This window comes from Callorhinus ursinus, unplaced genomic scaffold (genome assembly GCF_003265705.2).
Source record: "Callorhinus ursinus isolate GAN/ISIS: 27379988/994484 unplaced genomic scaffold, GSC_fseal_2.0 scaffold12, whole genome shotgun sequence".
NCBI classification, from domain to species: Eukaryota; Metazoa; Chordata; class Mammalia; order Carnivora; family Otariidae; genus Callorhinus; species Callorhinus ursinus.
In genome coordinates, this window is record NW_027397074.1 from 36,741,338 (window position 1) to 36,756,151 (window position 14,814).

The 14,814-nt window shown below is 37.4% G+C and overlaps 1 protein-coding gene across 2 annotated transcripts in view; it reads right to left on the reverse strand.

The window, feature by feature from the left end:
* MACC1 (MET transcriptional regulator MACC1) overlaps window positions 1-14,814 on the reverse strand; it is a 226,412-nt gene that overhangs the window by 80,239 nt on the left and 131,359 nt on the right. The window contains exons 5-6 of one of the 2 annotated variants that reach the window (XM_025873356.2): window positions 13,801-13,989; window positions 86-307 (exon numbers count right to left, since the gene is read on the reverse strand). In XM_025873356.2, coding sequence (XP_025729141.1) covers window positions 95-307; window positions 13,801-13,989 — 402 coding nt within the window. In that variant the 3' untranslated portion in view covers window positions 86-94. Of the gene's footprint in view, window positions 1-85; window positions 308-12,783; window positions 12,892-13,800; window positions 13,990-14,814 lie in introns of those variants that run through there. The other variant, XM_073898573.1, reaches the window with a different exon arrangement.

Here is a 14,814-nt window from a genome sequence, read left to right on the forward strand (position 1 = left end):
ACACACACACACACACACACACACACACACACACACACACACACACAATTTCCCCCTACCTTCTCCCTTCCTCCCCAGAACATACCCTTCATTTTTATACTTCTTCAGAAGTCGAGAATGCAGTTGCTCTCAAAAACTCTAAGGAATGTATTAGTATTAAAGCTCCAGTTAAGTCTCGCCACTGTTTGGTCACAGGGTTTTTCATTCTGTCCAAAGCCGATTGAAGGTCTTGTACCACGTCTCTATAGCTGTTTCCATAGTGAGCACCCCAAGTATAGAGAAAATCATAGGCAGGTTTCCACATCATCTATAAAGAAAAAAAATTAGACTGGAGTAGTGTGGAAGTAAAAGAGAGAAGAAAATAGATGCTTTAAAAAAATAAGTTTTAAAAGCCTCTTAAGATATAAAACAAAATGGAATACCAATTATGTGTGGATTTACTTAACGTCATGAAAAACATGTTTTAATAACTACCATTTCCCTCTTATATCCCTGTGTTTCTAAACCTAGAGGTTTTTTAAAATAATGACCAGTAGAGTCTCTTTTTTTTCTTGATCCATCATCTAAACATTGCTTATTGCCTTGATCTGAATATAAAATTCCTTGCACAATTTTTTGATGATATTGAGATGTTACCGAGATAAACTTCTCACCCTCTGAGGGACTTTTAAGGTAAAAGTAATGACTCCTTTATTGTACTAGTATCTGCGGTGAGCTTTATGACACCACATACAGGACTATATAGCGTATTTAATTCTTTAAGTAAGTCATTTTATTTGAGCAAGTCTATAAACAAGGAAAAATGTAATTTCATGATCAAGTCAAAAGGAAAGCAAAAATACAGTTCTCTAATTAAAAAAAATAATTTAATGAATCACTTTATGACCAAAAGAAAGATCAATATTCAATACTTCATTATGCTTTCCCTGAGCACCTACCCATGCCAATGACATCATTGTTACCATAGAAATAAATGTACGTCAAAGAGGAACTTCATGTTCAAGCATGTATGTAATGGTAACCAAGGAAACCAGGCTCAAGGAGAATAAAGACAAAGGCTGAACAAATAAGACAAACTGTAGAATACACACACACACACACACACACACACACACACACACACACACAGAAACACAACCAGCTTAAAACAAATTTTCTCTAAGAAAACAACAAAATGAACCATGCACTTATAATTGGAATATTTGGAATATAAGCTTTATTACCTGCTACTTATTTGGGTTCACTAAACTCATTCATTAGTGATTTTATCACTTGCAAAATGCAGGAACACAGACTGTGAGCTCAATATTATGCAGAGTTGCCCTCTTAAAATAGAGCCTCCATTAACAGTAATATCACATGAAGTAGGGCCTTGGGATATATTTTTTTACCCTGCTTTGATAGCCTCAGATACTCTAAAATTGAAATTAAAAGGATGAAAGACCTAAGTAAGGAGTTTCATTGTGTTTCAATTCAATCTACATAAAAGGCTAGGCATTGAACTCAGAAGACAGTTTGATGTTATTTGTCCAAATTGGCATTCCTGAGAAACCCACAAACACTCATATCTTCATCTCTCTTAATGAAGCTTGATTCTGCAAGGTACTGAATGGAAAATAATTATCAAAGTTATACCACGTCCAGGTGGTCATGATGCATTGTCCCAAATGGTCCCAGATTTTTGTATGTAAGCTTTATCCTGTCCAACCAGGCTTATAAAGAACTGTCTCTTCCATCACTGATAGACTGTGAATGAGGTGTACGCTCATCTATTTTTCTGAATACTCACTTTGAAACCAAACCTCCCAATTGCTGGTCACCATAGCTCGGCAATGGAAGATGAGTTGAGGCATATTAACAGAGATTCAATCTTGCCTGTCACTGCTCAGATGGAAAGATGCACTAAATGAGCTGATTATTTTGTAGTGAGTATATATTAATCCTCTGTAAAAGCTTTGAGACCTGCATTCTATGTTGTATTCATTTAAAATGTCCTGATGCTCAACTAGTTGGCACGTTATTTTTCAACTTGTCATATGTTGTTTAAAATAATGATGTTTATAGCCAAAGCCTTCTAAGATTTTATGCTAAATCCTTTAGTAAGTGAATGATAAAAAGATGTATTTGAAGATATTTTATGATAAAGAGCAACTGGAAATGTAACCGTACTAAGATGATGGCATATATCACAAGAAAACAGATGTCTCTTAAAGAATTGCAGTGGGTAATTCTCAGGTCGTACACTATTCCGTGTGCAGAGTCAGAGTAACTTCAGAGGCAGCCAAAATGGCTGCCCTGCCTTTCCTGGTAGAAAAACTCTGCATTGCATATCTTGCACAGCATGGGGCACTGCTGTGTATAGAAAAGCCCTGAGGCATGTTCAATCATGCAGCAGCCTCTGGATGCTGTCTGAAGCAGGAAATATACCCAGGTGATACAGGAATTGGAAACTACAGATTCAGAAGAAGTCCAATGATACATTTATCTACTCCCTTATGCAGAGGGCCATCTAACACTCTCACACATGGCAATTTTTACTGATAGAACATTTCAGTCAGCTCTTTCAATTCAGAGAAATTTGGAGAGATTTCTGAACCTGGACCCTAATTAAGACATCTGAAAGTATAAAAGGATGCCCCAGGACAACTCTGAGTTAGTCAGAAAAGCAAGGAGGGATATTGCTTTAAACTCATTGGGGATTCTCTGGAGTCGAATCCATGAGCTACATAGAAATGGATACAATAGCTCTGGGCTGAAAACACTAGGGCCATGGTAAACTTCATGATTTATATTAAAATGAGTATATATTGCATTCCATTTTTGTTTCTCTTTGCAGCAAACTAAACCTGAATATTCCTTCAGTGCAAAATCCGATCTGCTATATAAAACATCATTCGTGGCTCTCAATAGAGATGACAGAGAAACACTATTGTAGCACAAATACAATGAATATATTCAAAATACATTGTTCATTAATTCACTATTTCACTTCTTAAAGAATTTTTGAGCAGCTACCACTACAAAGAATTTTGTTACAGAAAAGAATAAAATGATGAATATGGCATGGCTTGCTTTTAGAAGCTCTTAGCAGGGGCGCCTGGGTGGCTCAGTCCTTTAGCATCTGCCTTTGGCTCAGGTCATGATCCCAGGGTCCTGGGATAGAGCCCCGCATCGGGTTCCCTGCTCAGCGGGGAGTCTGCTTCTCCCTCTCCCACTCCCCCTGCTTATGTTCCCCATCGCATTGTCTCTCTCTCTGTCAAATAAATAAATAAAATCTTAAAAAAGAGAAAAAATAAAACACGAACCATAAAAAAAAAAGAAGCTCTTAGCATAGGAGGGAGATAGATACTTGTGCAAACACTGGCCCAGTGTATGATTAGACAGGATTTGGTTACTACTAACAGTTAAGAAAAACTCAAAAACTTACTTTGATACTTTCATTTAGTGTAATAAAAAATGATAGTTCCATTGACTGAGAAGCATTACGGTGTAATAGAAAGAAAGATGAGTTTTGGTGTCAGAGTCCTGGGTTGACCTCTGAGTTACGTTCCCTGTTGGATGGGTCACTTTGAGTAAATTAATCAAAGTATCTGAACTTTGTGTTTTGCACTCTATAAAATATAGATAATAATGTCCAGGTTTGTGTCCAAAGCACCTCCTAAAGTGTCTGGCATATAGTTGGCATTTAATATTTTTAATAGGATATGAATGGGTAATTTGGGGATGAGAGAAATATAAGGAGGTATTATGCTGAGTGAAATAAGTCAATCAGAGAAAGACGTGTATCATATGACCTCACTGATATGAGGAATTCTTAATCTCAGGAAACAAACTGAGGGTTGCTGGAGTGGTGGGGGGTGGGAGGGATGGGGTGGCTGGGTGAAAGACATTGGGGAGGGTATGTGCTATGGTGACTGTTGAATCACAGACCTGTACCTCTGAAACAAATAATACATTATCTGTTAAAAAAAAAAAAGAAGATAGGAAGGAAAAATGAAGGGGGGGAAATCGGAGGGGGAGACGAACCATGAGAGATGATGGACTCTGAGAAACAAACTAAAGGTTCTAGAGGGGAGGAGGCTGGGGGGCTGGGTTAGCCTGGTGATGGGTATTAAGGAGGGCACGTATTGAATGGAGCACTGGATGTTATATGCAAACAATGAATCATGGAACACTACATCAAAAACTAAAGATGTAATGTATGGTGATGAACATAACATAAAAAAAAAGCAATATAAGGAATCTAGCTTTAACCCTACTGCATATGAGGTAAAGGAGGGAGTATCGCTAGCTTCAGTAAGACATTGGGATAGAGATATGACCTCCAGGGAGCAGCCAAGAGTTTAGCATCACTCATGCTAAAGTGATGATGAAAGCATGAGAGTGGAGGAAAATGCCAGGGAAGAAAATGAAGGGATGGAAAACTTAACCCTCAATTAAGTCTACAGTTAGGGATCACAAATAAGAAATAGAAGCAATAAAAAGATGGAGAGAAGCTGGTGTCAGAGGAATAGAAAATTAAGCAGGGTACTTCATGGTGCAAAAGTCAAGGGCTGATAGCATCCTAAAAAGGACATTCAGCTCACAGCAGCTTCTCAGAGCCTGTTGTTCACATAGCCTCTCAACTCGATGTTCAGTGTCATCGCATGGAGAGGTTCCAATCATCAATGTTAGGAGTTTCTACGCCATGCCTTACAAAGCATGACAAAAGTCCAGCCTTCATCAGTGCAATAAATAATCAGTTGCTGTCCTTTGTGGCATAGCTATATGATATTTGACTCAAGTCCTTAAATATTTACTTTTATTTCTTCAGCATTTCTTTCTATGTCATTCTACCTTCCTTACTCGGCAAGTGACCATATGCTATCAAAGGCAAAGACACAAGGGGAAACTTGCACACATTAATTTAACTACAGACTTTATGAAATTGTATCCAAAAATACACATTAAGAGCCACAGAAGTATTCTCAGCTTTGTAATCATCAAAGGGAAAATGAAGTCATTTTTTTCTGGAAATGTCTGAATGAATAAAATAAGTAGAATAAACAATTTTCTTTCCAGGATGACCTAAGTCCTCCAAAAGCTGGAAGTGACTGTGGACTGCTAAGACCTCTTCCAGGTTTATGTTACCTTATATCTCGTCAGTGGTTTGAAATAGTTCTTGTGCTGAAATAGTTCTTCCGCTCTTGTTCAGTGTTACGATTTAAGGAATGATGCGTAGAATCCCTGCTCTAATGCTTAGACAAATCAAAAGGAGGGCATGCTCCTGAGAGTTTGTTTTTGTTGAATTATTCTTTTTTTTTAATTTTTTATTGTTGTGTTAATCACCATACATTACGTCATTAGTTTTTGATGTAGTGTTCCATGATTCATCCTTTGTGCATAACACCCAGTGCTCCACGCAGAACGTGCCCTCTTTAATACCCGTCACCAGGCTAACCCATCCCCCTCCCCTCCTCCCCTCTAGAACCCTCAGTTGGTTTTTCATTCTTAATCACAAAACAAGTTCTCTCAGCTTTCTCATCTCTGTCACAATTATTTGACACACAGGCCTCATTCTTACTCCTCTACTCTTAGATTTTTATAAAGTTAACTTCCTGATGTTATGGGTTCATCTTTGAATAGGAAGCATGAGGCTGACAAACGCATGGAGCTGTTAATTTCCTGGGGGTGTGTTTTGATCTCCCTCTGTAAGCGGCAGCAGCATCAGTGAGCACTTAACCTAGTGAAGGTTAACAGTTTCCAAAGTCCTAGCATTTGTGTAAAAGAATTATGTCTTTGGTTCATCTTCCAGGTATTAAAGGGCAAAGTAAAAGGTAAAAGAGCAATAAAAGAAGTAGTGAGATGTTAAATGAAAAGAATAGAGATTTAAAAAATAGTTTTCCAAATTTAGAGTGCTTAGTCCCAGAAGCCAGTAAGACTCATCAGATAATGTTCTAGATAATGAAATGCAATATGAATAAAAGCAATTCAGATCTGAGCACAGCATTCTATGTCTTTTTTTAGCTCATAAAACATGAATAGCATAAGGAATGCAGTTGGTTAACTACATTTGGATAATTACATTTTGCCACATTAAGAGATTCATAACCCACCTACTTTCCTCATAAAACTCTAGGAGCAATGTTTCATTTTAAGTGTAATTAGCTGAAAAAGTATTAAGGCAAATTTGCCTTATTAACGATTATAACATGTGTTCTATATTCAGTACATCATCTACAATATCCAAGTGGGCCTTCTATCACCTGCAATCGGTAAGCACCTAAGTATTGTTGAAAATGAGGCTGTTATCTTCAGAGAAGAAAGGAGGCTAACATATCAGGGGGTCCCTATTTCTTCAGAAGGGAGGTGGTACTTGGTTAAAACTTGATGTAAGATTCTCTTGGAAAAGTCTCTTTGGGTACCGCTAGTTCTGTTTCCCCTAGGAATAACCACTTGGAACATCAGGGAGTAAGCATAAGCCAGAGGAAGATAGAGGACTCACTCCTTGCTAGTACATGTACTCAGAACAGTTTAACATCTTCGGAGAACCTACTGGACAAGTCATTCTCACTACGTCACTAACTCACTAACCAGGAAGATAGGTCAGGTCACCTAGCTATAAATCCAGGGTCATTTCATTAAAGTATAGCCACGAATTTATTTCAATGTTAAGCAGATTTATTAAGTTCTGATTTACATCTTATACTTCACTGGACTCTGGTTTTCTAAAATTCCTGGTTGTTTGTGATCCCTCAAAATAAACTTTAATAAAGAAAATCTAAAATCTAAATCAAATATTGGTGTCTCTAAATCCATTTTAAGATATCTTTATAATATTTAAACTTTAAAATATTTAATAATATTATGATTTTGTCTATTTGATTTTCAGTGTGTAATAAGACATATAAGGTAGAATTAAACCAAAGATCATACGAATACAGTAATGAATTCTACTATGATGTGGTTTTTTTCCTTATCTCATAATTTCAAAAAATGGAGTATCTTTTGGAATTAAAGATGGTAGCAACAAGCATTATAGTATTGTACAAAATAGACTATGATGATCTAAATATTATGTCACTGTGTCAAATCTCTAGCACAAACAATGAAGAATTGAGCAATTATTCCACACATTTTACCACTGGTAGGTGAATTTCCAGATAACACTTTCCCATTTTTTAAAAAATTATAAATATATCTCTTCCTATAAAAGCCCATCAAACCATACATTTAAGTACCAACGCTAGAACTGGACAATGTCACATCCCTGTAAGCAGAATCCAGGACTTGCTGTGTGAGCCAGAAAACCATAAGAGTTCAAGGACATTCCTTTTATCTTTTACAAGAAATATTTTCCAAGGAAAATTAAATGTTGTTAAACCGGTTTAAAAAAAAAAAGCTGACCAGCCAAGATTTTTTTTCTCATTTTTTTCCATGCATTACCATTCTGCCAGTTTCTGAGAAGAGAAACCTTGAAATCATTGTTGACTTTTCCCTTACCTGTTCTTTCTATAATTACTCTCAGCCATACTACTAAAAATTACTATACTTTATTTCCTTTTCCAAAATCACTCAGTGTCACACAGTGTCAAATTCACCTCTTAGTCAAAATAGTAGATAATATGTATTTAGTTATTGCAAAGGGCAAAGCATTGTTCCAAATATTTTATATACATTGTTTCATTTAATCCTCCAAGTATCCAATGAGCAAAATAGTATTTTTCACCTCATTTTACAATAAAAAATTTTTTTTCCAGAAAAGTCCAGTAATTTGCTGAAGGTCTTAGGGCTAATAGATGATAGAATTGGAACAGGAATCCAGACAGGAATCTTAACCACTATGGTCTGGCAGTCATTAAAGATTCTCTCTATCGACTTCAAATATATATATCTCTGACCAATATTTCTGACCATATCTCCCAATAATTACTAAAATGTTCTCCCTTGTAGCCGGCATATTCTCCTCAGTGGTCTCTAGAAGTCACTGGTATCGAGAAGCACTGAAATTTCCTTCCAATCCTCTCCAATTATTCAAATGCTATCCATCCTTCAGGCCTAGGATATGTCTTCTGACAGCTCCTTCCACTTTGATCTTCTTTTATAATTCTGAAAGGACTTATCATCAGTTGTGCATAGGGGATAGGACTGTGTGTAAAACATATCTGGGTCTGGATCCCAGTTCTATACTTAATAACCACGTAATTCTGGATAATTTACACAAATGCATTCACTCTCAGCATATTGTAAAAAGTGAATAGTTATAATGTCTTCCTTACAAAGTTTGTTAAAATAAATGAGATATGGTAAAGAAAATGCTCATAAAGATTAGCTGACACACAGTAAACATGTAATAAATTGCAACAACTATTACTATTTTCATTTTCATTTAGTTCAGCACCTAATCATATACTTCCTTAAAATAAAACAACTCAAATATTGGGGTGCTTGGGTGACTCAGTTGGTTAAGCAACTGATCCCTTGATTTTGGCTCAGGTCAGGATCTCAGGGTCATGGGATCAAGCCCCATGTCCGGCTCTGTGCTGGGCGTGGAACCTGCTTAAGATTCTCTCTCCCTCTTCCTCTGCCCCTCACTCCCTCTCTTAAAAAAAATAAAATAAAATAACAGTTTATCTCAATTCCCAGGCCAATTAAAACTTGGCTTTAGAAAGAAAAAAGTCATATTTTTCATTCTGTTTGTGATTTTTGTAGCTCCTAATGTTCTAAAGCTGAGAACTGATAGTCCTAGTAAATGTGTTAAGTGTGCAGATGAATTAATTACTGAAAGTAAGGATTCAGAGGAAAGATACTAAATCAGTAGGAAGAATTCCATATATAATTTTTATTCATGTATAAAAATACATAAAATTAGCTGTTTGAGGAATACCTACTTTGTCATTTTAAATCTAGACTTACAATAAAGTGCTTGGAACACTATAGCTGCCAGTAAAAAATAAGGAGGGACAAAGTTAAGGCTAGAAGATAAAACAGAAAATCAAATCCTCATTGACTGAATGTTGACTACAAAAAGACTTATAAACACACCAAGCCAGTCATAACTCTGTAGGTGAGTAGCTTCTGATGTGAAAATATAATTAGCAACGTTGACTTCCTTAGGCTTCCATAGTTAGGGTGGCCCATTCTGGCAGGTCAGATAAGAAATCAGCCTTGAGGGCGCCTGGGTGGCTCAGTCGGTTAAGCGTCTGCCTTCGGCTCAGGTCATGATCCCAGGGTCCTTGGATCGAGTCCCACATCGGGCTCCCTGCTCAGCGGGGAGCCTGCTTCTCCCTCTGCCTCTCCCCCTGCTTATGTTCCTTCTCTCGCTGTGTCTCTCTCTGTCAAATAAATAAATAAAATCTTTAAAAAAAAAAAAAAAGAAATCAGCCTTGAGGGTGCCTGGGTGGCTCAGTCGTTAAGCGTCTGCCTTCAGCTCAGGTCATGATCCCAAGGTCCTGGGACCTAGTCCCACATCGGGCTCCCTGCTCAGCGGAAGCCTGCTTCTCCCTCTCCCACTCCCCCTGCTTGTGTTCCCTCTCTCACTGTGTCTCTCTCTGTCAAATAAATAAATAAAATCTTTAAAAAAAAAAAAGAAATCAGCCTTGACAGTCCTTATTTGTGCCTGTGGTTGAGGTGGACCCCAGTGGGGTAGAAGGAAATTTGATTAGAATAAGTGACCTTTTAGTGTCCTTGTTAAATAAGTGCCCTTATTAAATAAGATGGAGAAAGCATATTCTTTATTGTTAGGTAGGGGCCAATGGAAGACAGTTGCTCGGAAATGTATCATATATACTATTAATCCCCAGAAGGATAGGTAAAGAGTATTCACTTTAGGTCTGAGAATATCTTAGCCCTGAAGTAAAAGCATTTCCCCTTGTAAAATCCAATTTTTTTTAAACAGGCTATTTTTCTAGTATTCTGTTGATTCTGTTTTTTTGAATTAAAGCTCTAAATATCTTCAGAAAAACTCCAATGAATTTTCATTAACTTTCACAGGAAAACCTTGGCAATGATTAAATATCTTAGTATAGCATAAATGTATTTTCTTTTCAAAAGAAATACTCTGACAAACATATTTCCCTTAGAATCAGATTCCAAGTTTTGTTGCTTTGCTTTTACATGGGAAATGCAATTTCATTAGAAAAGTTGAGTAACATTTCTTTTAACTTAGGGAGATAGTTTGAAAAGTGACCTCTTAGTAGTCTCCAGAAAGAAGCTTTTCTTTTTTCACTATTTTTAAAAAGATTTTTATTTATTTATTTGACAGGGAGAGAGAGAGAGAGCACAAGCAGGGGGAGCGGCAGGCAGAGGAAGAGGGAGAAGCAGGCTTCCCGCTGAGCAGAGAGCAGGATGCGGGACCCGATCCCAGGACCTTGGGATCATGACCTGAGCCAAAGGCCCCCAACCAACTGAGCCACCCAGGCACCCCCGGAGAGAAGCTTTTCTTTTTCACCTTATAAAAGAATAAGAAATGGCCAAAAGTACTCAAGAAAAATCTGACATACTATTAATAATCTGTATTCTTTAATTGGATTGAAGCTTAATGAAAATGCAAAGGCAAATTTTGGTAGTATCATATGATGGCTTGAAAAAAGAAAAAGAAAAAGTGAAATGAGTTCCCTACCCCCCAGTACTGACCACATCTGGCTCTGCCACTCAGTGCCCATGGTGGATTTGGCATGGGTGGGCAGAGTATAATAGTTAAAGTACAAGGGCCCCCAAACCAAAGCCTATGCTCCAAACCTGGTTCCATGACTTCCTAGCTATATATGTTTAAGCAAGTTCCTTAGCCTCTCTACATCTTAGATAGTAAGTATTAGTATCTGCCCCAGAAGCTTTTGTTGAAAGGACTATATAAAGTTAATTTTTGTGATGTTCTTGGAACAGTGTCTGGCCGACAATAAGTGCTGGATAACTGTCCTTGAGATAGAATAAAAATAGAACAAAAGGAAAAGGGAGAAATTGAAGAAGAAGGAAAGTGAGTGAAAGAGCCCGACTGTAGACGTTGGCACACATAGAGAGGATTGTTGGGAAGTGTGCCCTCTGAGAAGTGAGGTAAGGGAAACCGAAGCTGCATGGGAACCACCAGGCCTCGTTAACTCCCTGCCCCAATGCTGGTTCCCTCCCTCTGCATGCCCTACCCGGAACTAATATCAGCATGTTTTGAAATCATTTCTTGACTTGTAAATTGATCGTATTGGAAAATCAGCTCCTTCCTGAGAGAAAAATAATTGTAAAGCTGTTTTTTGTTTTTTGTTTTTCCCAGGGGGACAAAAATTAGCATACATTTACCCTTTGGTTTAAGTGGCCTCTAACAGGTAAAGACTGCCCTAGGTTATTGGGAATGGCTTTAGGCCCATATATCATGCATAATTGTCTAAGCATTTAATAACATGGATCAGAGTGATGACTGTTAGCCTTAGCCACAGTAAATTGATAACCTCTAGAAAGACACTCAGGGATTTTCCTTCCTGCTTCTGAGTATTTTATCGAACTCAGACATAGACTTCGTCATTTGTGATTTGGACTGTACAAAAAGTGAATAATGGAAAAGTAGGCTGTTTGTTGGCTTCTGTCAAGATTTGGGAGGAAGACAAAATATAAACAATCACAATCAGAGAGAAGTTAGATGCTTAACAAACCTGAGAGAATAAATAACTCTCTGGTAAATAATTCTCAAGAAAAGCTTTTTAAAAACAAAGACTTATTAAGAAAAAAAAAGTCTGGCTTTCAATTAGGCAACTTTTTGTAAAAGAATTATTTTTAGAGTAGTTTTAGGTTCACAGCAAAATTGAGAGGAAAGTACAGAGATTTTCCATATATCTCCTACTCATACATATGCATAGCTTACCCCATTATCAGCAGCCTCCATCTGAGGGGTACATTTGTTACAGTTGATGAATCTACAATGATACATTATAATTATCTAAAGTGCATAGTTCACCTTGGGTTCACCCTTGGTGTTGTATGTGCTATGGGTTTAGACAAATGTATAATGACATATATCCATCACTATGATACTACACTGAGTATTTTCACTGCCCTAAAAATCCTCTGCGCTCTGCTTATTCATTTCTCCCTCCTGACACCTGGCTACCACTGATCCCTTCACTATCTCTATAGTTTTGTCTTTTCCAGAATGTCATATATTTGGTATCATACAGTGTGAAGCTTTTTTCAGATTGGCTTCTTTCACTTAGTAATAGGCATTTAAAGTTCTTCCATGTCTTTTCATGGCTTGGTAGGTCATTTCTTTTTAGCACTGAATAATATTCCATTGTTTGGATGCACCAGTGTATTTACCCATACACCTACAGAAGGACATCTTGTGTGGACAAAAGTTTTCAACTCTTTTGGGTAAATACCAAGGACTGTGATTGAGTGATCATATGCTAAGAGTATGTTTTGGAAGTGCCCTCCAAAGTGGCCATTACCATTTTGCATCCCACCAGCAATGAAAGAGAGTTCTTATCGTTCCACATCCTCGACAGCATTTGGTGTCATCGGTGTTCTGGATTTTGGCCATTCTGATAGGTGGTGGTATCTCAATTAGGCAACTTTTTAATCAATTTCACTGAAATATCAGAGTAGTATATCCCTCATAATGTTGTCTTTTTTCCTTCTTAAAGGTTTGTTGTCCTTTAGCTCATTCAGTAAAAACTCATTTGTAGATTGTAATGTCCTTTTTAGTGTATGGAGATCAATGTAGTCTAGAAGGGAGAAGTAATCTATAAGGGGAAATAGGTCCTGGATGCTCTTGGCTAAAGAGTCTGTTTAGAGAAGTCTTTGCTGGAGAGCCAGGCTCCGGGAACCCTGAAGCTTCCACTGCAGCTGCTGGGATCCAACTGACTTGATTTGACTCTTCAAGCTTCATGGAACAGTTGTCTTGTTCTGCTCATCCAGCTGGCATAGTTGCTTCAAAATAAGAAAATTTTCTCAAGAAACTAAAACCCAGCTCTATGCCCAAATAGGAAGTGGGGAACATAGCTTCTGCCTCCTACCAAGGCATCATCTAATCAGAGAGATCACCTTTCCTTAACTGAAATATCTTGAAAATGCTTTCACTCATGTAAGAGAAAGATACAGGACATTTTATATGTTCTCATCACTGGAATACTTTATTTAAGTCAATAAAAATGGATTCACTTTCTTTATGATAAATTGAAAAAATATTTATTTAACTTAGGCCCACCAATATACATTTGTTTTAATATTAATAAAAAATATTTGCATGGTTAATATTTACTTTGTACTAAGTGTTGTTATTCTGTATCTGATGTCTATAGTTCTTACTGTGTACAAAATTGTGAAAGAGATAATGAAGCTCTTAGATATTTCTAGCTCTCATTGCCAGTAACCCTGCACCATCCACTTCCATAATGCTTGCCACCAAACATTATTTATTACAAATGACTAAGTCTGTGACTGAGGCTGATAAATACTTATTATTATATCGTCTTCCTTTGTTCTGATTTGGCCCCATTTCCTCCCTTCAAAGTTTATCTGTTCCCTGCCTCAAGTTCTTATGGCCCTACTTACTGACTGCCTAGCTATCCAATTTGGTCCAATTATTTGATCAAAGACCATGTTAATATGCAATCCAATAGGAGAAACATCAATGTATTTTAAAGGCTCTCGATGCCTTTAAAGAGCGATGTGTGTATATTTCAGATAATGTTGATGGTTATGGGGGCAGTGACTTTAGTTAGTGGATCCTCTAGGACACTCCCTCAATTAATCCATGTATGTGGTACAGGCTTGATTACATTTCATTTACTTGGTCTGTAATTTTTTACTATCTAATTAAACAAACAGAAATCTTACCTCAACAGTAACATCTCCAGCTTTTCCTCGGTGAGGAATTTCGTATGCCTCCATCTGTTGCTTTGTGAGTCGTACTAACTTTTCACCTAGTTCCCTCCAGCCTTTTCCAAGCTTGACAGCTGAAGTCAGAATAGCAGCCTCTTGGATGAGATGTGTTACTAACCCTTGGCAATCCATCTTCATCAGAGCCTGCAGCAACAATTACATATCACAGTTAAAATCAACTCATTTGGTCTTTCTCCTGTAAGTTAAATTTTTCATTGTATTTTCTAGAAATTGGCATCCTCTTTCTCACCACACATATATTTGAGGCTTCTAGAATTCGAAAAGCTGAGTTACTTTTAAGCAAATCCAACCAGCAAAATACAGAGGATATGATTAGACCAAAATTAAGGGAGATTTAAGCCCAACTCAGTGACTAATTATAGGGCCTTGGGTAAACCACTCAACTAATATGTTTCTTAATATCCTAATTGGAAAGGGAGGACGTTGAACTAGACACTTACAAAGATACCCTGAGGTTCTAGCAGTCTATAATTTATCAACCCAGGGATGATTATTCACTCTGCAAAAAAATAATTCCTTTCCTTACCAGAGAATTGGCTATAGAATTTCTCTAAAGAATAAGCACACTGGTGCTGGTAAATATTATTTTACTCTTCATCAAAATGTGATTTAAAACTCCCCAGAATAATGCCTCTTGCACAAAAAATGAGATACTCCTACAACTGTGAACAAAGCTATAGATATTTAGACTTTAGAAAATCAACTCTCTCCCTTCACCACCAGTGTAATTGTGTTAAATAGAACCACAACTTAGTAAAGATAAAATACTTAGTCTTGAACAATGAAAAATGGAAAACCATCGGTCTTCCCTTCCCTTCCTTCCCTACCCTTCCCTTCCTTCTCTTCCTCTCCCTTCCCTTCCCTTCCCTTCCTCTCCCTTCCCTACCCTTCCTTTCCTCTCCCTTCCCCTCCCTTCCTCTCCCTTCCCCTCCCTTCCTCTCCCTTCCC